Source organism: Pinus tabuliformis, chromosome 3_2, assembly GCF_031772625.1.
Source record: "Pinus tabuliformis cultivar Carrire ecotype Pingquan chromosome 3_2, CPIR1, whole genome shotgun sequence".
Taxonomy (NCBI): domain Eukaryota; kingdom Viridiplantae; phylum Streptophyta; class Pinopsida; order Pinales; family Pinaceae; genus Pinus; species Pinus tabuliformis.
In genome coordinates this window covers 339337005-339358029 of record NC_142302.1, presented here as the reverse complement: position 1 = coordinate 339358029, position 21025 = coordinate 339337005, and the positions used below count along the sequence as shown (strand labels likewise).

The window sequence follows — 21025 nt, the reverse complement described above, 5'->3', positions numbered from 1 at the left end:
TAAATTCGAAAAATAACTTGCAGAGCACCTGTTATCCTTCTATATCTACCCATAATCCATCAGATAATCTACTCCAACCCTTAGTCCATGATTCGTACCCTTCATTTGCCATACTCTCCCCACCTTGCCCTAATTCCTACATTCTTGTGCATCATCGCTTCCTCCATCCTTGAACAAATCCAATCGCTCCTTAGCCTCATCCACCAAGTCCTAGACCTCTTCACACCCTTATTTCACCTCCATACTCATTCCTCCATCTTTTTCCCTCCATCCATGCTCCAAAATCCCATTTCGAAACATCCTGTAGAAGAATTACAGAACATCCTGTAGAAATCCTGAACATCCTGTAGAACCCCTGCAGACTTCCTATAGAAGCTCATAAACGCGGTTTCTTGGCAGCCAAACTTTGTGAGACTCTCTGGAAGGGTGTTAGGGACCCCTTAGACCCTCTATGAACCTTCCCAACCTTTCCCAAGAATTTCTCCTCCTTGATCCACCTCTGCACAGTCAAAAATAGTTAGAAGCACATGCATGATAACTCCAACAACTTAAACAAAAATACAAAAATATGTTTTCTTCAGATAGAGGTAGTCTAGACACATGTATTTTACCTTCATAGAAGTAATGGCATCTCTTTTAGTAGTTTGCATGCTCTCCTTTGCGTCAGTAGGACTAGCTGGTAGAATTAGGGTTTGCTAGGGTTTGCGTTTCTTTTTGGCTCTCAGTTTCTTTTTGCAATTAGATTAGTTTCCTTCAAGTTAGCTTTCATCCATCAATTAAAAAGCTTCTTCTAAGAGGTCATAGAAGTTGGCTTAAGCTCCTAGCGGACTTGTGCCAGCTGACTAAGTGACAACTGCGGCAAGAGCTAGTACTTGTGCATACAACACCGTCGCTTCCAAGTTTGTTACGAACTACCGGGTTGATAAAATTAAAGAAGGGAGTTCCAGGAGTTGTAGCATTATTGCTACAATACTGGAGCTCACCAATGGACTCATTGGTACATAACCAGACTTGGGACTTAGTCAAGTTTCCTGCAGGTAAAGCAACATTGCATAATAAATGGCTTTACAGGTTGAAGGAAGAAGATGAAGGAAAACATAGGTATAAAGCTAGACTTGTGGTGAAGGTGTTTGCACAAAACAAAGGTATAGAATTTAATGAAATATTTTCTCTTGTTGCCAAAATGACTTCAATTAGAACTATTTTAAGTCTAGTGGTAGTAGAATATTTGCATCTTGAGCAATTAGATGTAAAGATAACCTTTCTCCATGGGGATTTGGAGGGTATGAGGTCAAAGGGAAGGACAAATAGTGTGCAAATTGAAGAAGAGCTTGTATGGATTAAAACATGCTCTAAGGTAGTGGTATCTAAAATTTAACAGGTTTATGTCTAAACAAGGTTATACTAAATGTCGCTTTGACCATTGTGTTTCTCTTAAAAAGCAAAATGATGGCAACTATATTATATTACTATTATATGTAGATGACATACTTGTTGCAGGGTCTAACATGCAAGAAATAAATGCGCTCAAAGGAAAATTGGGTAATTCATTTGCAATGAAGGATTTGGGTGCTACCAAGAAAATCCTTAGTATGAGAATAACTAGAGACATGAAAAATCACAAATTAAAATTGTCTCAAAGTGAGTACATAGAAAATATTTTGGAAATATTTAATATGCAAAATGAAAAACCGGTTTATACACCTTTAGCTAGCCATTTCAAACTAATTAAGGAGATGTGTCCCAAGACCCATGAAGAGATTGATTATATGCCTAAAGTTCCATACCAATCAACAGTTGGAAGCTTAATGTATGCAATGGCGTGCACAAGGCCGGATATTGCACATGTAGTGGAATTTGTGAGCAGGTATATGAACAATCCGAGAAAATATCATTGGATGGCAACAAAGTGGATTCTTAGGTATTTGAGAGGTATCACAAATCAAGTGTTATGCTTTGGAGGCTCAAACACTATTTTACAGGGATATGTTGATGCAGATATGGTAGGTGATAGAGATAACAAGAGGAGAACCACAAGGTATGTGTATATTGTAGGTGGAACAACTCTCATTTGGGTTTCAAAATTGCAAAACATTGTTGCACTTTCAACATCAGAAGCAGAGTATGTTGCTGCTACAAAGGCTAGTTAAGAAATGATTTGGTTACAAATGTTTATGGATGAGTTGGGAAAGAATATAGAGATGAGCAGGTTATATAGTGACGACCAAAATGCAAGAAAGAGAGAGGATATTATGTGAGAGTGAAGAGGAAATTACATTGGATTTGATGTAGGTTGTATCTCTTCATTTTGCAGGATAATATAAAAGGAAGGCTTGGTTGTTTCTCCATGGAAGTAGCCCAAATTGGGTGAACCATGTATATATATGTCTCTCTTGTTTTATGATTTTTTGTGTTTTTGTTTCCAAAATATTTTATGTGTTCCATTGCTCTATTATTTAATTTATAATAGGGCATGGATTGGTTGACATTCACAGGACTAAAGTAGAATCTTATGACAAGGCTATTAAGTGCTTGGATGATGACAGGGAAAGGAAAGTATTGCAGGGAAAGAAGAAGCTAACATCGATGAAAAAAGTTATAGCTATGCACACAAAGCACAATTGCCAGAAAGGATGTTTATTGTTTGTAGTTCATATTTCTAGTGACAAAGGGAAGGATGTTGAGGATGATGAAGTCCAGAAGAGGTATCTTGTTTTGCAACAATTTTAGGATGTGTTTCCTACATAGATTTCAGAGTTGCCTCCTTATAGAGAGATGTACTTTTCTATTGAGTTGATGTCAGGAGCAACACCAACATCTAAGGCATAGTACAGGATGAGCACTCTAGAGTTGGTGGAATTGAAGTTGCAACTTAAGGAAGTGCTTGATAAGTGATACATAAGGCCAAGTGTATTTCCTTTGGGTGCACCAATATTGTTTTTAAAGAAGAAAGATGATACTCTTAGATTGTGCATTGATGACCGACAATTGAACAAGGTGATTATCAAGAACATGTATCCATTCTCGCGGATTGATGATTTGTTTGATCAGTTGAAGGGAGCAACAATATTCTCAAATATTGATTTGAGATCGGGATATCATCAGGTGCGCATCAAAGAAGAAGAAATTTACAAGACCACATTTTGTACAGGGTATGCAAATTATGAGTTTGTGGTGATTACATTTTGTCTTACTAATGCTCCAGCCACTTTCATGTGTTTGATGAACAATGTGTTGCATCCTTATCTAGACAAGTTTGTGATAGTGCTTATTGATGATATATTGATATAATCCAAGAATGAGGAAGAGCATGTAGAGCTCCTGACACTAGTGTTGAGATTTTGAGATAGCACCAATTGTATGCCAAGCTCAACAAGTGCAGTTTCTTTCAATCTCAGATTCATTACTTGGGACATGTTGTTTCCAAAGAGGGGATATTAGTGGACTCGAAAAAGATCAAAGCTATCATGGAGTGGCCAACCCCTATAAATGTGGATGAGTTCAAATCATTTATGGGACTAACAGGTGATTATAGGTGGTTCATCAAGAACTTCTCATATATTTTCTATCCTATTACATCCTTGCGGAGGAAAGGGAAGAAATCTGAATGGACTGAGGAGTGTGCAACTCATTTTGAGTAGTTGAAGCATTTGCTTACAAATGCTCAATTATTGAAGATTACAGATCCTGATAATGAGTTTGTAGTTTGTATAGATCCATGTAAGGAAGCACTTGGTGGAGTCGTGATGTAGGAAGGGTAGGTGGCATGCTATGAGTGAAAGAGACTGAATTACCACAAGTGGAACTATGTGACTCATGATCATGAGTTAGAAACTATCATTCATGCATTGAAGATGTGGAGACATTATCTTCTTGGCAAGAGATTCATCTTCATGAGTGATCATAGTGGGTTGAGGTACTTATTTTACCAACCCAATCTGAATGCTAGGCAAGCTAGATGGTTGCATACCCTCAATGAGTTTGAATTTGAGATCAAGTACATCAAGGGAAAGGAGAACTGGGTTACAGATGCTCTCAGTAGGAGAATGCAAGTGAATCACATTTTAGTTGTGAGTTCATATGGGACATATTTTCAGGAGCACATCTTGCAGGCAAGGAAACATGATGAGAGGTAACAACAGCTGAAGCAGAGGTTGCCGTAGGGTGAAGGTGATAGGGATGAGGATTATCACCTCACGACAGATGGCTTGGTCAGATTCAGGAACATGATTTATGTTCCAGATAGAAATGAGATCAAGAAGCTTATCTTGAGGGAGTTTCATGTCTAGTCGTATTCAGGTCACCTGGGACATTAGAAGACTTTGAAAACAATCAAGAATTTCTATCATTGGTTGAACTTGAAGAAAGAGGTGGTTGAGTTTGTTGCAACATGTTTGGACTGTCAACAGGTGGAAGCATAGTGTAAGCATCCAACTGGTTTCTTACAACCTATTATGATTCCAGAATGTAAGTGGAAGGTCATTTCCATGGACTTCATTACAGGTTTTCCGAGGACATTGAGACATCATGATTCCATCATGGTTGTGGTTGAATAGTTGAGCAAGGTAGCTCACTTCATTGCAGTGAAGTCTACAAATTTAGCTAGTGAGGTAGCTCATATATTCATCAGGGAGATAGTGAGGTTGCATGGTGTTCCCAAGAAGATTATTTCAGATAGAGATGCCAAGTTAACTTCCAGATTTTGGACAGGGTTGTTTGTAGGTTTGGGGACAAAATTAGCTTTTAGTACAACTTATCATCCACAACCAAATGGATAGACAAAGAGGGTTAATAGGATTCTTGAGGATATGTTGAGGATGTATGTCATGCATAAAAAACAGAATGGGGGAGAGTATATTCCATTGGTGTTTGCATATTATAATGCATATAAGGAATCCTTGAGGATGTGTCCATTTGAGGCTCTTTATGGGTGGAGTTGTAATACTCTAATAAATTGGAGTGATCTCTTGAATGGGGTTGTGATTGGACGGGATATGTTGGCTAAGATGGAATGAGAGATGTAGGTTATTAAGAGGAATTTGAAGGTAGCACAAGACATGCATAATAGTTATGTGGATCAACATAGAACATTCAAGTATTTTTAGATTGGGGAGCATGTGTACTTGCACATCAAGGCCAAGAGGAGATCCTTGAAGATCAGATTATGTGCCAAGCAGGCACATATGAACATCAAGGTAATATTGATCATCATCATCATGCTTATATGAACATCTTCATCATCTTCAAGATTATTTACCTACAAAACTTAAATGGCAAGTACAACCAAATACAAACATACAGAAGCATGAAGTTAACAATACCAAAATCATGTTACTATAATGGAAGCATTTAGACTCTATATAAACACCTAGACCTAGTTAGGTTCATAATCACCTAGATTTCATCATCACAACTTAAAGAAATTTAATCAAGATATTAATCATAACATTATGGTTTCACCAATTTTCAGAATTTACATGTCAGACTCTATCATGAGTTAATGCAAACCCTAGATCCCACCTTCGAGACTCAAAACCTTAGATATCATAAGTTAATAACAATCCTACCAAGTATCTTAGGTTTCAACAATGTTAAATTCTACTATGGTTTGTTGCAAACCCTAGACTAAATCATATAGGAAATAATATCATCATATCCTATAATATCAATATCTACTAGGGCTTGTTATAAACCCTAGAATTTACAAACTAAAACATGAGCAAAGAAAATTAGGTTAGCATACTCGCATATACATCTCTAGGATTTCATAATCATGCCTTTGCATTTCATGATATTTTCTACTAGGTAAACCCTAGATACAAAAATTAATACATCAAAGTTAGATACACAATGAATTTCATGGGTCTAGGGTTTCGATAAAACATACGAACATATACCTATGGCTTCATTCCTAGAATCTTACTTTCAAGGATTTTTTTCACAAACCTTAATTCACCAAACCCTAAATATCCAGGGTTTCAATACATAACTTAAATATTAATAGAAAACCCTAAAAGAATAGGGTTTCTATCACAACAATACCAAAACGCTAAACATGAAATGAATAGGTTTTCTAGATTTTATAAACAACCCTAAATAGACTAGGGTTTCATAATCAATATTGACACACCCTTAGGTTAGGGTTTTACAGTGAACCTTTTTAGGGTTCCACAATAATGATAATATAATGTGGGTAGATTCAATCAATGATTAATCACCCAAAAAAGAGTCTTTGTGATTTAAAACCCTAGACATGACGATGTTAGTAATGTAGAGGGAATTTTAAAAGAAGAATGGTTGTACCTTTTACATGAAGAGAACTTTATAACAATGTTTAAGACATACATTGAGTTGTTCCTTACAAACCTTATAGGGCATCAATTCCTAAAGGGCTTCCTTTGTCACTGAAATTCTATCCTTTGAAGTCTCCTCCATAACCTTAGAGTATTTAGCAGGCTTTCCTAACCAAGGAAAATACAAAGGTTATTAGCACATAATACAAACAAAATTTTGATGTGAGAAGGAAAGCAAACATGAAAAGATGAAACAAAGAACAAAATTCTTATCTTTTGGAAAAATGGTGGAGGCTCCCTCTTAGTCCAATCTTGAGGGAAACCTACAACTTATCAAAATAATTCAAAATTTTTCTAACGAGACATGTTAGGCCTACAAACTCTATAAATCAAAACACAAAGGAGAATAATTCAAAACTTTAAAAATAGAAGACTAAGAAGGATAAGGGAGGGGATTTAGTAGTGTAAGTCCTTGACTTCTGATTCTTCAGTGTTTCTCTTCTTAGGTGGAGCTTCATAAGCAATATTCACATGTTCTCTTTCTCTCTTCACATTCCTTGGATTCTCTGGACATTGATTTTTATAATGACCCATCTTATGAAAATTGTAGTATTCAATATTTGATAGGTCTACTTTCTTCTTTGGTCCCTTGTACTTCTTGAAGGTTCCCTTATTCTTGTGATGAGAAAAATAGGCATTTGAGATGTTCTCTTCTTCATCATCCTTCTTGTTTCTTCCTAATGATATTATGGCTTCTTCTTGATTGCTTGCATTCCACATTTGTTGGAAAGTTGGAGTATCCTTCCAACTGTTGATTCCTGATGCAAAAGCACTCCAAAATTTTAGTAGACCTAGAAGAGCAGTGATTACGAGCTCCTTTTATGGAAAAATTTCATTTATTGCTTGGAGTTCATCTATGATTCTAGATTTACTTATAAATATGGATGCCACAATATCATCCTTTGTCATCTTAATAGTTATTAATTGTTTCTTGAGGCTTGAAATTTTACCAATGTTCTTGATTGTGAATAATTTGGATAGAGCCTCATACATTTCTTGAGTAGAATCTATGTTGGATATATATGGAATGAGGTTGTCCTTTAATCCATCCACTATTAAGTTCATGGCCAAGATTTTAGTTTCTCTGAACTTTGCTTTCTTTGCTTCACCTGTGGGTTTCTTAACTTTTCCTAGAAGTAGATCCAAAACTTTGTTCTTCTTAAGGATGAGATCTATCTCTTTTTCGAGGCTCTATAGTTGGAGGATCCTTCTAATTTGTTTTCTCCCTTCATTGAGTTTGACATAGTTCCTGTAGATAATAGACTTCTCCTTTTATATAATCCTTTTCCTTAATGACCTTCTTTCAATCTAATTTTATTCAATATATCTTCAGGCTTCCTTTTTCCTTCTTCTTCACCTTAGCTCTGAAACCGTGTTAGAAAATCGGAAAGGAAGAAAGATTTTCTCTTGTTGATAATTACTTACGATTTATTTGAATCATTATTATATTTCTTATGTTCTTCTTTTATCTTAGTTCATAAAGAAATTACCAAAACCAAAAAACGAAGAGAAAGGACACCAAATGTAGGTGCACAGCCAGAGAAAAACCAAATAAAGAACTCTTCCTTTAGTAATTCAAATGAGATAGACGAAGACCCTAGACCAATAGACCTTCCTCCTACACCAAGTTTGCTTTCCAATATGTTTTAGCACACTTCAGCAGTGTCTTCTTGTCCAACAACTTCAACCCAACATCAACCCAAAATGTTTGGTCCCCAACTTCACTCGAAGCCTCAGAATTTTGGCCTCCCAGCAACTACAAAATTTCGGCCCCTCCAATAGCTTCACAACTTCACACATGTGGGAAAAAGAGAGAGAATTTTCAACTTCTTATGCTTGTGAGAGACCTTCTTCTCCTTTTCTATCCTTTTCCTTCTTATTCCTTGGAATTCACACTTTTTTTTGGCCCCAGAAGTTGCTGATCAAATCTGTTGTGAATGAGTGACAAATGAGGTCAAGTTGTTGCCGTTATATAGTGTTTCTGCCCCCCATTTTAGGCCGACTTGTGCAGTTTGAGGCCGAATTGGTGGAGGAGGGATAATTGACTTATTTTATAATAAAATAAATTTCTTCTTTGACAAATAAATCCCAAGAAGGGTCTTTTACAATGAGACATGGACAAGGACACTTGTCATAAATCCTAGAAGTCTTCAATGGAGAATTTGACCTTAAAAATAATTGACCCAAGCTTGAAACCCATGCTTTAATGAGTAAATTTATTTAATAATAATTTTTTTTTTTCTTTATTTTGATAAATATAATACATCATGACTCAAATACAATTATGAAGACCGACACTAGTTACATTTTTCAACAAGATGCAAGTTATTAAGAGGAATTTGAAGGCAACATAAGACAATCAAAAGAGTTATGTAGATACACATAGAACATTCAAGGAGTTTCAGATTAGGGAGCATGTGTACTTGCACATCAAGCCCAAGAGGATCTCCTTGAGGATTGGATTATGTGACAAGCGTGCACCTCAATATTGTGGGCCTTTTGAGACCCTTGAGAGGATTGGACCAGTGGCCTACCGACATGCACTGTTGCCAACAGTGAATTCCATGATGTTTTCCATGTTTCATTGCTCAAGAGATATGTGCAAGATGCTGATCATGTGATTGATTGGTCTGTATTGTAGGTGGAACCAGAGGGAGAATTCTAGCCAGAACCTCAGTGCATTTTGCAGCAGAAACAACTCATGCTTTAGAACCGAGCAATCGAGCAAGTTAAAGTGCAGTGGAAGCACTTTGGGCCCGATGAAGCTACATGGGAGATGGATGATCAGATGCAGGCTTTGTATCCTTCCTTATTTGTTGGTTGAGAATATGTGTTTGGTATATGTGTTTTTGTTATATATATATGTGTGTGTGTGTGCGTGTGTTGTAAATAAAGCAATGAGCTATGTTATAAAGCTCCAATAAGTAGTATGTTGTAAATACTACATCGAGTTGTGTTATAAAGCTCCAATAAGCAGTATGGTGTTCATGGTTTCAACAATTTGGTATGATGTAAATGTTGCATCGAGTTGTATTATAAAGTTCCATGGGAAGCATGTTTTGCTAGTTATAAGCATCATTAAACACTGAGGACAGTGTTCCCCCAAGGGGGAGGGGTTTGTAACAACCCCTAGTTTTTCCATGTAAATAAAATAAGACCAATGTCATGGGACACATATTCCAAGCTAATTGTTGGGAAAAGCACTTTAGTAGGCATCACTTATGATTAATTAATGGATATGGCAATTAGAAAAGCCACTGGCAAAGGCAAGGAGGCAATAATTGGAATTTACTTATGAAAATAAAGGAAAATAGGAGAAAGGGAAGGTGAAGAGACACAAATTTTTATGCAAGGGAAATTAGAGGAAAAATGAAGTAAAATGAAGAAAAAGGAGACATCAATATTAAAAAGGCATCAGAGAATCAATTCACAAATTTTGTTAGTTCGGTTTTAGATCTCTCCATTCATTTCTCTCTCTCATACACTCTTGCACACTTCCAGAATTCTTGGAGCACTATAGAATTTGCTTAGATTGGAGAAAGAAAGAAAAGGAAAGCAAGGGAGTGCAAGGGGACAATTGGATCAAAAACTACAACAAGGATACTTTGCAGGTAATAGGTTGCAAGTGTGATTTCCTTATTAATTTTTGGATGCATGGTATATGCATGCGGTTCCCTAGTTATGTGCTGTCATTGGCATGGATATTTTTCTGGATTGACAATGGTTTCCACATTGCCTTGCCATTTCCTGGATAACCATGGTGTAGTGGATTCCCAATTCTTGGATTTTTTGATTGGTTCTCAAGTTCCCTATGGCTGTGGGTTGGAACAAATACTCTGGAGCCCTAGAAAAAATTGGGTTTCCATGGAATTTTTGGGTTGATTTACTAGTACCTAGAGCCTTGGGGTTGGGACAAATGCTTTGGAGCCTTGGAACAACTCAGGTTCCCTAGAGGATGTGGGTTTAGTTACTAGTTCCTGGAGTCCTGGACAACTTGGGTAGATACTGATCTGGTTGATGGTAGTGATTTATGGACCGTATAGGTTAGATCACTTTGCTTGAGGGTTGAGGAAGTTTGGCCTCTGGAATCCCTGGTTGGTTTTGTTTTGGTTTAACCCATGTGATCCCACATTCATGCTTCAAATATGGCACTGGGGTGATTGGATGAAAGAAAGATTTGGTTCAACCCAATCTATGGTTGGGTGGTACGTGGAAGTCACTGACTTGGTTGGCATTTGCTTATGATAATATGAGCTATTTTTCTATTGTGACATATGAGCACTTGTACTGGTTATCATATGGATATTATGGCTAATTTTCTATGGTCTTTATTCTCATTATATGTTATTTATATACATGGTTATATGATGTGCTCTAACTACAACTCGTGTTCATGATTTGTTAAGTACTGGATGGTTGATGATTGCACGGACTAAAGAGTGTTGTTGCATCTAGTTAGAGAGGGTTTGGAGCCTTCTTGGTGATTCTCAGATGAAATTCAAAAGTTTATGATCAAATATGCATTCATGAACTATAGCTTTCATGTTTACCATATGTTTGACGAAATGTCTATTGTGTACTAGGCATGTCCTAATCAAGATCTTGTTCAAGTTTGAATGTTTGGAATTGTTTTCATCTTAATCATGATTCTAGAAAGTTACAATCAGTTCTGGGAAACGATTCAGAGGCTTGCCTGAAAACGTGGCATAAATCTCACGACCATATTCGCTTAACTGAAAAATTTGGGTCATAACTGCATGAAAATAGGTTTATGGGTGTGGTTGGAGGCTCATAACCACATGCATGCATTCTTATGGGTGTGGTTGGAGGATAAGCCTAGTGAAAAAGAATTCCAACTCAGGGATTGAGCAACTGGGGTGGTTGCAGGCTCCTGAGTGATATGTAGTCCCTATGGGATATCAATTTGTTGTCGGTTTGTAGGCCCCTCTTCCATAAGTGGAACTTGGATGTCGGTTCATATCGTAGTGACACTCATCTCATGTTTACCCTGGAGAGCTTGTAAAAGTGGGTAAATGTGGGAGGAGGTGTTGCAATGGGGTATTGAACCAGAGGAGGAATAAGAGGTTTCCAAAGAACTCCAGGACTTTGAATTTGTTGAGGAACCTGCTGAGGATTATACATGTTAGTCTAAGTATTAAAATCTTATGATAGTTGAGCTATACCTATCAGTCACACTTGCCTTGGCTTCTCATATCCAATAAAATATGCTAGCCCTATCTCCTCGCCTAATTCCTTGAATATTTCTTTTAATCCTGGAAACCATGGGAAATGCTTCATTGAGTGATCTTGCTCACAAATGCCACATAATTTCTCATTTTTAAGTGGACACTCTCTCAGGGAGTTCTTATTCCTACATTTGGAGCAAAATATCAAATGTGATTTTTCAACTTCAGCCTACTTCTATTCTTCTTGCAAAACATCCAATTGTGAAGACAAAGAGCTAATGATATCAGTTTTAAAATTTTCAAACAAATTACGATTTTTTGCCCTCGTGACTTCGCCATTGGCTGATTTTTCTATCTCAACAGAATCATCTTGTGCTAAAGTGTTGTTCCTTAATGATTGTCTCAAACTCCTCACTGAGAGATACCTTGAAGCAAAATTTCTTCCTTGCTCAACAAGCGTCTTCAGCTAGCTGATATATTCTATCAACACATGGATTAGTACATGGGAAAAAAGTTCCTACTTTGAATGAAATTTATTGGAACAAAGTCTAACTGTAGGAAATGAAAACCATGTGTCCCAACTCTTTATGAGATTGATCCTGTTTCAGTCTGTTGAAGCAATGTGTAGGTTCTTACCTCTTTTCTTACCACCCTGTCACCTCAAAGCTAGGAACACATCTAACACACTCATGGACAATGCATCTATGAAAATAAAAAATTCCAATTATGCTCTTGCGCCCTTAATAACCTCCATGGAAACTATACCAAAATGTTGGGTGAATAAATTATCTTAATAAAACAAATCAATTCACTCAAAAACAAATTATCAACCAGGGTAAGTCCTTTAATTCAAGGTTATCCTGCAAAGTGTATGCAAGTAGCAATTGCTAAATGACATTCACTAATTCCTAATGCTAAGCTTTCTTCTAGAAGAACTGGCACACAATCAAACCAAAACATGTTGTCACTCTTCACACTTGAAGGAATGGAAATTAACTCACGAAAACCACATTGTCAAACCCTTGCTCGCATAAAAATAACTCACTGCACACAATGTTGGAATTGAAATTCATTCTTGCATAAATAAAATAACACTAAGTTAGTAACACTCTTGAAATTCACTCTTGCATAAATAAAATAACACTAAGTTAGTAATGATCGATCCTAGAGACAACCTACATTGACACACGAGTAATCTACATTAAATATTATGAAAGCTAACTTATTCAATAGTAACATCGGTATATCAACAAGAATTTGTAACAATGATGAATTCAAATAATAGGAAGTAAAGTGCCATAACCTACAAGTGAATTAAAATAAATTAACTATACTACCTCTACTGACACACTGATCCCTTATAAAGAGGATGGCCCTTCCTCCTTAGCAGGGATATGGTAAATCACAACTCACATGCTAGCTCAACAATACAAATATAAGCCAAAAACCTGTAGATATTGCAATACTTTTGGAATAAAAATACAAGATGAATTGTTACAAGAATTATGGTGTCAATCCATTCCTAACCTAACTTAATCCCCAACTTACTCTACTCCCATACATTTATACAAGAAAAGAGAAGGGGGAAAATTGAAACTAATTCCCACAAATCTAGATTGTAACAACTTTATACATATTACAAAATATTGACCCTATTTGTTTTTGGGAGATATTGGTTATATAACAACTCAAGATTAGATTACATAGGATTTATTTAGTATAAATCCATGTGAGGATAGGTTGGAACTATTTCATTTGATAACTTGTTGCTCTGTTTGGATTGTCATTACCCAACGAACACAACAAGACAAGTATGCCTAAAAGAACCACTCGTAGCTCCCAATCCATGAAATTTTTGGAGAAACCACTTGAGATTCACATAATTGGGATGTTTTGAGGAAAAAATCACGTCGCAGATTTTCCAAATTCATCTTTGTTTGTCCACAAATCACATTTGAAGTTAGCCACTTGATTTTGCTTGACATGAGTTGTCCAAACTGTAAATCATGAGATGTATCCTAATGGATTTGACTTGGGTTGAATTAGGTAACATAAATTCATGTCAACATCCCTAGGAACAAAACCCATGTTCCATAATTTCTCTTGGATTCGTGTAAAGATGCCAACCATGACCACTGTTGTTGTTATTTCATAAGAACCACATGAACAATACTAGGGAAACCATCATCAACAAAACAAAAAATAATCCTATCCAGTTCATTAAAAATAAAGAAAAATCATAATAATTAACTACTTTAACACGTAATATTAATGTGGCACATTCATGAAGAAACACAACAAGATGGGTAATAAACTTGAAAAGAAGTACGGTAAAGTGACTGAAACTGGGTGTTTAGAATGGTGATAAAGGTGAAAATTTGGTGGCCCAACACCGATTTGTTATTGATTTGGTTGGGGGTTAATTATTAGAGAAGTTTCCTAACTTCTCATGGCCCTAGGTGTCTAGATACATCCTCCTGAGTCCACTAAAATATTATATAATGAGACCCTCTAAAGGGGAGATAGGGTGAAAGAGAATAGGTTAGTGATGATGGTGGATTTATTCCAGAAATTCTCTTGCGTGTGAGATGAACCCAGTTTTATTGTAAGTAAAGGGAATGGTAATGTCGAGGACTAGAGAAGAGCCAATTGGTGCATCAAGATATTATGTATTTTTTTTATCATTTTGATTAATGAAAAGAAATCCTTAATTCTCTCTTGAATCCCATGTTTTTTATATGAATGCAATCTTGTTATTTTTTATGCATTCTAACCTACTTTCTGCAGAGGCAAACATTGTCATATTTGCCAGTGCATGTGTGTAGATGATCATATTGATAATCTTGGAGCAGGACCTTTGGACTAAAGTAGGGTCTCTGACACTTCTACAAGGTTTGCAAACTTCATCAGTTTGTGTGGGATGCAAGTATGCCTCTCTTGTCTTCTTTGATGGGATGAATGGTAGGTGATTGTACTAGGTTTTGAGAGTTCATTTGCATCTGTCACACACTGTCTAATCGATCTTGAGGCGAGATCAATGGAGCAACAAATCCTTATCCTCTAAGTAAAATTCAAGCAAATGTGATCCTCTTCAATATGAATGGCTATGATGTTTAACCTATAAAATTATTATGTATAACCCTTTACCAAAATTCCCTTTTGTCTAATATTTTGCATTTTCTTGTAAAGACTAGTTTAATAATGTTTTGGCATGAACTTACCTTTAAATTTAGCCACCATCTTATAAAAACTCTTGATATTTAGATTTCCTTTCTTCCTTCTTTTATCTTGTAATCCATCCCACAAAAGGGATGCAAGGCCCTTCAATTTGTTCACTACAAACTTCAATTTTTTTATCATCCACAGTCTCATACATAAAATATGTTTCCATGGCATTGATCCAATCAATCAAATATTTAACATTCAAGCTGCCTTCCTACATTGGTACCTCTAATTTTGGTGTGGAGCTATCTCCCAAGATTGCCTTGACCAATCTCTATTCAACTCCCTCTTCTTCAGGCTCTACCTCTTCTTCTTGATGTTCTTCCTCTATGTCACTGGCATGTCCCATGTCAACTCCCCTTCTCTATTCATGCTCCATAATCTATAAATGTGCTTAATATTCCTTATCTCTTCAAGCAAATATGGATTAATAGATTGTTTCCTTAGACCCACTCTTCGGCACCAAAATAAATTCATATAGAGGTCACCAAATCACATGGAATGAATGAAAGACATTAGAAATCATTTTTCTTGAAAAAAGGAATCAAACATAAACCCTCTTGGACATAAGTTATTTAAAAAACGAAGAGCTATAGGTATCATTTTACCTCAATATGATGCTTAAATGGAGAGTTTTTATTGTTATAATAATATAATTAGCATAATATTTGAATTTTTTTATATGTTATTTTTGTGAGAGTGGATGTGTATCATAGTTCTAATTTAATTCCTCAAAATTGGAGGCATAAATACCTTACAGATTAGAAATTCAAGAAAAATATCCTTGCAACATTTAATAGTATTAGAGTGATATTAGAAGTTGTCTCGGAAAGAAAATAACAAAAAGAAAATTGTGAAATAGAAGTTTGTGAGAAATGGAAACTAGAGTCAAAGGACGAACTTATGCCTTCATATCATTATCCATTGTTTCATCTCATAAATTAATTAAATATGTTATATCCTTTGATTAGACTAAGATTTTCTCTTTTATAGATTTTGATATAGTGCTTTCAACGCCTATATAAACTCACTGGTTGAGTCCTTTGACCCTCGTTTTCAAATAGATAATAGTTAGGTAGAGTTTTCATCATCAATTCCATATGGATAACACACCAATTAGAGGTTCAATATTCAAATATTACAATCCAAGGCAAAAAATCAATGAAATGAATAGAAATACCAAGAAACAAGAAATCAAATACACAAGAAAACTTACAAAAATATTAGAAACATCCAGAGTCTATCTTGTTCCAAAAACCCCTGCATTCCAATAAGCAATGCTTACAAATTGTTTTTATACATCACGAAGAAGATGAATCAAACCCAATATTTTTGTTGAGGTCTTCCATTGCTAGAGAAGTCAAAACCAACTTACTCTAACACCCTATTTAAATTTGCATTTGCGTTTTGAATCATTGGTTACTTCATTTTTACCTAATTAGATTTCTTTTATTTTAAGTGTGCCTTAATCTTATTCAAAGTTTCTTTGATTAATTTAAACTTTGTTTTAAAATTCATTAATGAGACTAAATGAATCAAATAGCTCCCAAGTCCAAGATTTATAATATCGTGTGACTTTAATATTTTTTATATTGAACCAAAGTTAAATCGGGCCTTTGAATAATAATCCATTGTCAGAGTAATAAACTATTGTAATAATACTTTGGAAACCTTTTAACCAAAGTTCACAAATATATATAACACACAACACATATAATGAAACCCTATAGGAGAAATACCATATTGACGTTTTTGTTATGTGTCACTGGTCAAAACCTCTCATCTCGGATATGTGATATCATATCACCTTCGATCTCTGATATGTTCCAATTTCCGATATGCGGACCCGACTTGATCTAAGTTAACGATTTAATTATAAAATCACATCTGTCCCCATATCAGAACTTTTGAAACGGCAGCTCTGATAAGATCTAATCTCCAATCATCGATATGGTTTCAGATCCGATGTGCTTTATCGTAACTGTTTAATATGATGCGGCATCCGCTATATCACAAGTTTGCAGAGTGTGTCATGTTGCGACCATTTCAAAACCCCTGATTCATAAAACCTCTGATATCCATCCACGTCCTCCACTTGTCACGCTTTGGTTTGAACACTGCTATAAAGTTTGAACAATCACTGGTTTATGGTTTTCAGGCTGTTATTATGGTTTCCTTTATGATTTGTTAAGATTCGAGTTAATTTTAAATAAAAAGCTCATTGCTCTATTTTATTTGGATTGAAGGGATAATCCCAGGGATGATTTTGTAAGATTTTGGACTTTTGATTTTAATTGGACAGTTGAAACCACTACAACGCTTAAGAAAGACAGAGGTTGTTGAAAAGGCTATTCGGGGAATTTGTTGGAAACAACCCTTCGGCTTATTCAAAGTTTGTTTGAATCGGATTCAGATTTAGTTTCTGAGATTTGCTAAGATTAGGCCAGGATTATCCATTGGATATTAATGTATTGTTTGGCTTTCCTTTTATGTAATTTTTAGTTGAGAAACTAGGGAGGATTGTTATTCTTTCAAATGTATAAATACCCATCTCAATTATGAGATAGGGGTTTTGATTTGAATTCAAAAAAGACACTTATATGTGCACTACTGTCTGTAAGCGATCTTTTATTTTAATGTGGAACCATCAAGCATTTCTAGAGAAGGCATAACATAATTCTTCTTGGGTACTATTATTCTGGATTTCTTCTGTCTCTGTTTTTCAAAAGAAATTGTTTATTTTATTCATTCTTGTGTATTGAATCAAATTTGGTATTTTTCACTATTGAAGATACTAATGAAAGCGATATTTAGTTTTGAATGATTCATTGAGTTTTACATGTCTGTTGTCATTAAAATCTAATTCTGATTAAGTACTTAATCGAGTTACATTCACCATTTAAGGGATTTACTTCCAATTTTACTTATTGATCTATATTACTAAGTAACATTGGAAAAATTTAAAAGCATGTTAACTCAATAAAGCCCAGGTACATTAAGTTAATAAGCTTATAGTTTAGACTATATTAGACTAATATGTATGTAATACATATCTTCGAGTTATAATTTATCTTTCATTTATTCCTATATTATACACTTGTTGTGTGAAAGGGTAACTAGTCCCATAATACTAGTCGGAACCACCACTTCAACAAATATAGATCTAAGTTACAGGTCTTGACTAGGTGGATTTCCCCAAATGTTGATTAGGAAATTTTTCTCGATCAACATTTTTGGTGCTAGAAGGAGGGCCTAAGGTTGTGAATGGAAAGAAAATCTAAATCAAAAACTTCAAATCATTCTAAGAGTCAATCCCCACCCAAATCACCTACAACTTCCAGATCTTCTTCTCTGAATCCTCGATATGAGATTACTAAACCATCTAATAGATATCATAGCCTTGAAAAGGAATTAAACAGTGAGCATTATGTTCATACTCCTTAGCCTGAGCAACCAATTGAAATTCCTGAGGTTGAAAATCTTATTGAAAAATTGAGTAGTTTTTCACTTTCTAAAATACATACTGATCAACCTAAATATTCTAAAGGGAGTATTAATTCCTCATTAAGATCTATAGGAGTCTTAACTCATTCCAAAAGTGAGAAGCTTGGATTCCACCTTTTGAATTCCCATTACCTTTTCCCAGGAAGAAACTCACTTCTGGTTCAGATTCTTTTGCTAGTGAGAGTATCTCATCACCCTTACTTGTCACACCTTCATTTCCCACATTTTCTTCACCATCATCATCTGATCATCCTCTAATCATCTCATCTACTTCTTCCCTTCAATCAAATTACTCATCTACAGTTGGAGCTTCATCATCTACTGTTATTACTACTTCAACTCCATCAAATCCTATAGTTATCCCAACTCCCACAGGAAATCCAAGAATGGAAAATCCAAATCCAAACTCAAGAAGGCCATGGAATAATCCTGGGGCAGTTTCCATGACACCTCCCTTACATCCGATTCCTAAACACCCTGAAAAATGGTTGCCGAAGTTCAATCCAAAAAGCGGCACTTCGGCTGAAGAACACATTAATAATTTCATGCTCGCTATCAGTTTAAACGTTGTCAATTAGGAAGATGTTTTCTGTAGACTGTTCCCATACACCTTTAAAGGATCAACGACCTCATGGTACTTTTCTCTTCCTGCGGGTTTGATTAATAATTGGGATACTTTTGAAGAAGATTTTCTTAAAAAGTTTGGTGATGATAAAATGACTACAACTTTGATAAATGAACTGTCTAATTTGAAAATCTCACCAAATGAAAAGGTCAAGGATTTCAATTCCAGATTTAATAAATTGCTAAATAAAATCCCAGACACATCTCAACCCAGCGATGAGGTATTAATCGAATGGTATATTAGTGATTTATCGACTAACATTGCTATGTTTGTAGACAGGGCCAATAAAATAACATTAGCTGACAACATGAAAGAGGCCATTGCTGTTGAAAAACACATTTTGTCTTTGGAAAAGAAACCAGTGTCTGATGAAAAGAAAGCTGCAAAAAAGGAAAAGGAAGATCCAAAAAAGAAGTCTTCTAAAGATGCATTCGATGTTGAAGGTCTACAAAAACTCATCAAGTCTATGACAAATGAAATCGTTGATTTAAAGAGACTGTTGGCATTATGATGCATATGTTGTCCTTGATGGCAACTCACTTGTAACAGAACAAGTATATGGTAAGTAGATGAATACACAGGTCAGTTCAGAGGTGACAGAGTGATGGAACAAAATAACATAATGACAGGAAAAAATAACAGAATGATGGGACAAAGGTTTATAGATCAGAATCAGAAGTTTGATACAAGTGAATATTTGAAGATCTATACGCGAGTTCGTCAAGGCCAAGTCGCGTATATACGCGAGTTTGGTGAAGCAAAGTCTCGTATGGTTTTTGCACCATGGTATTCTAAATACTAGGGGTCTTTACCATGGTATTGACCCATAGTAATGAACACGACAACAAATATTGATCCCGTCAAAGATTACCACCGACACTAGTGTAGTTTTGACCCGTGGTATTGGATAAGGGCTAAACTATATAAGAAGGTGAAGATCAAAGTGCTAAGTGTGCATGTGAAAGGGTTTTTGATGAATACTTCAATATGAAGTATATTTGCATTGTAAGGGCCATAGTTGACACATAGATCTGAAATAATTATGCATTGATGAATACAATGATGGATCAAGATTACGAGACCTGAAATGACTTTCCATTGTATGATCTTGATCAGGTGCTCAATATTTAGCTCAAAAATAAAAGTGCTCAGAATCACTCAAAACTTGAATGATTGCGTCCGTCTCGGTGATATGATCCCAACGCAACTTGTTTCACTCAAAACCGAGTTCGTATGAGGAAGATATCACGTTCTGTCCGCTTTGCCAAACAAAAGAATTTTTGAAAAAAAAGGTACAGTCACTACATAGTCAACAATCCATACTGATGACATGGTAGGTGACTGGGCAGGTCAAAGGGATGTTCAATGTCCAGTAAGAACTCGCCAAGTGGCGCATTGTGGTTGGTTAATGGTGTGGTGATTTGGCTTCATATTACTAGTCGGAGGATGGACTGATGAGGAGGGGACAAGTGGCAACCTTGGAGGCTGCCACATGTCCCTCCCCAAAGGTCAGACTTATTGGCGCGCAGTGGAAAAATAATGGGCAAGTCGGCGAAGTTGAACCCGCGACCTCGCCCGAACAAACCACGTGACTTATTGTTCTACCACCGCATCATGACTTAACATTCTATGGACACAATGCATATTTAAAGTTTAACGGTTTGTGGTTTGGGGGAAGAGGGAGCTAGCCCGCAGGCCAACCCCCTCCCATGTGAACACCACCATAACATCCAGCAGCTAACAGCTAACATCTTTCCATAACCACTGACCAACGCAAACCATAACTGCGGCATTACTGCCACCATGTAACCACTTCCACCAAGACCGCCAAGTTAACGATTAGCCTAACTGCGCACTTAATGCACTAATCATAGTTTAAGCCTAATTAATCTGACTTATCCACTAATTAGTAGAAAGTTTAGTTTGGCGGTCCCCCCAATTTCAGTGCTAACTCCAGTTTTAGCGGAGTTAACTGGAGTTCCTCCATTTTAGTGGAGATTTCCTAGGAGAAATTGATTTTGCCATAACTTTTGCAAAATTCGACCAAATTAGGAGAAGGAGAAGGAATTCCTAGATGATTTTGATGTTATGAGCACATTGAAGCAGGTTTCAAGAGAAATAGAGCATTGTAAACA

At 35.9% G+C, this 21025-nt stretch overlaps 1 protein-coding gene across 1 annotated transcript in view; it reads left to right on the top strand.

Moving 5' to 3' along the window:
• The window catches only part of LOC149180879 (calcium-transporting ATPase, endoplasmic reticulum-type-like), a 34222-nt gene extending 14821 nt beyond the window's left edge, over positions 1 to 19401 (top strand). Inside the window, exon 4 of the mRNA XM_089414019.1 lies at positions 18844 to 19401. Coding sequence (XP_089270145.1) covers positions 18844 to 19401 — 558 coding nt within the window. The remainder of the gene's footprint in view (positions 1 to 18843) is intronic.
• Positions 19402 to 21025: the final 1624 nt, after the last annotated feature.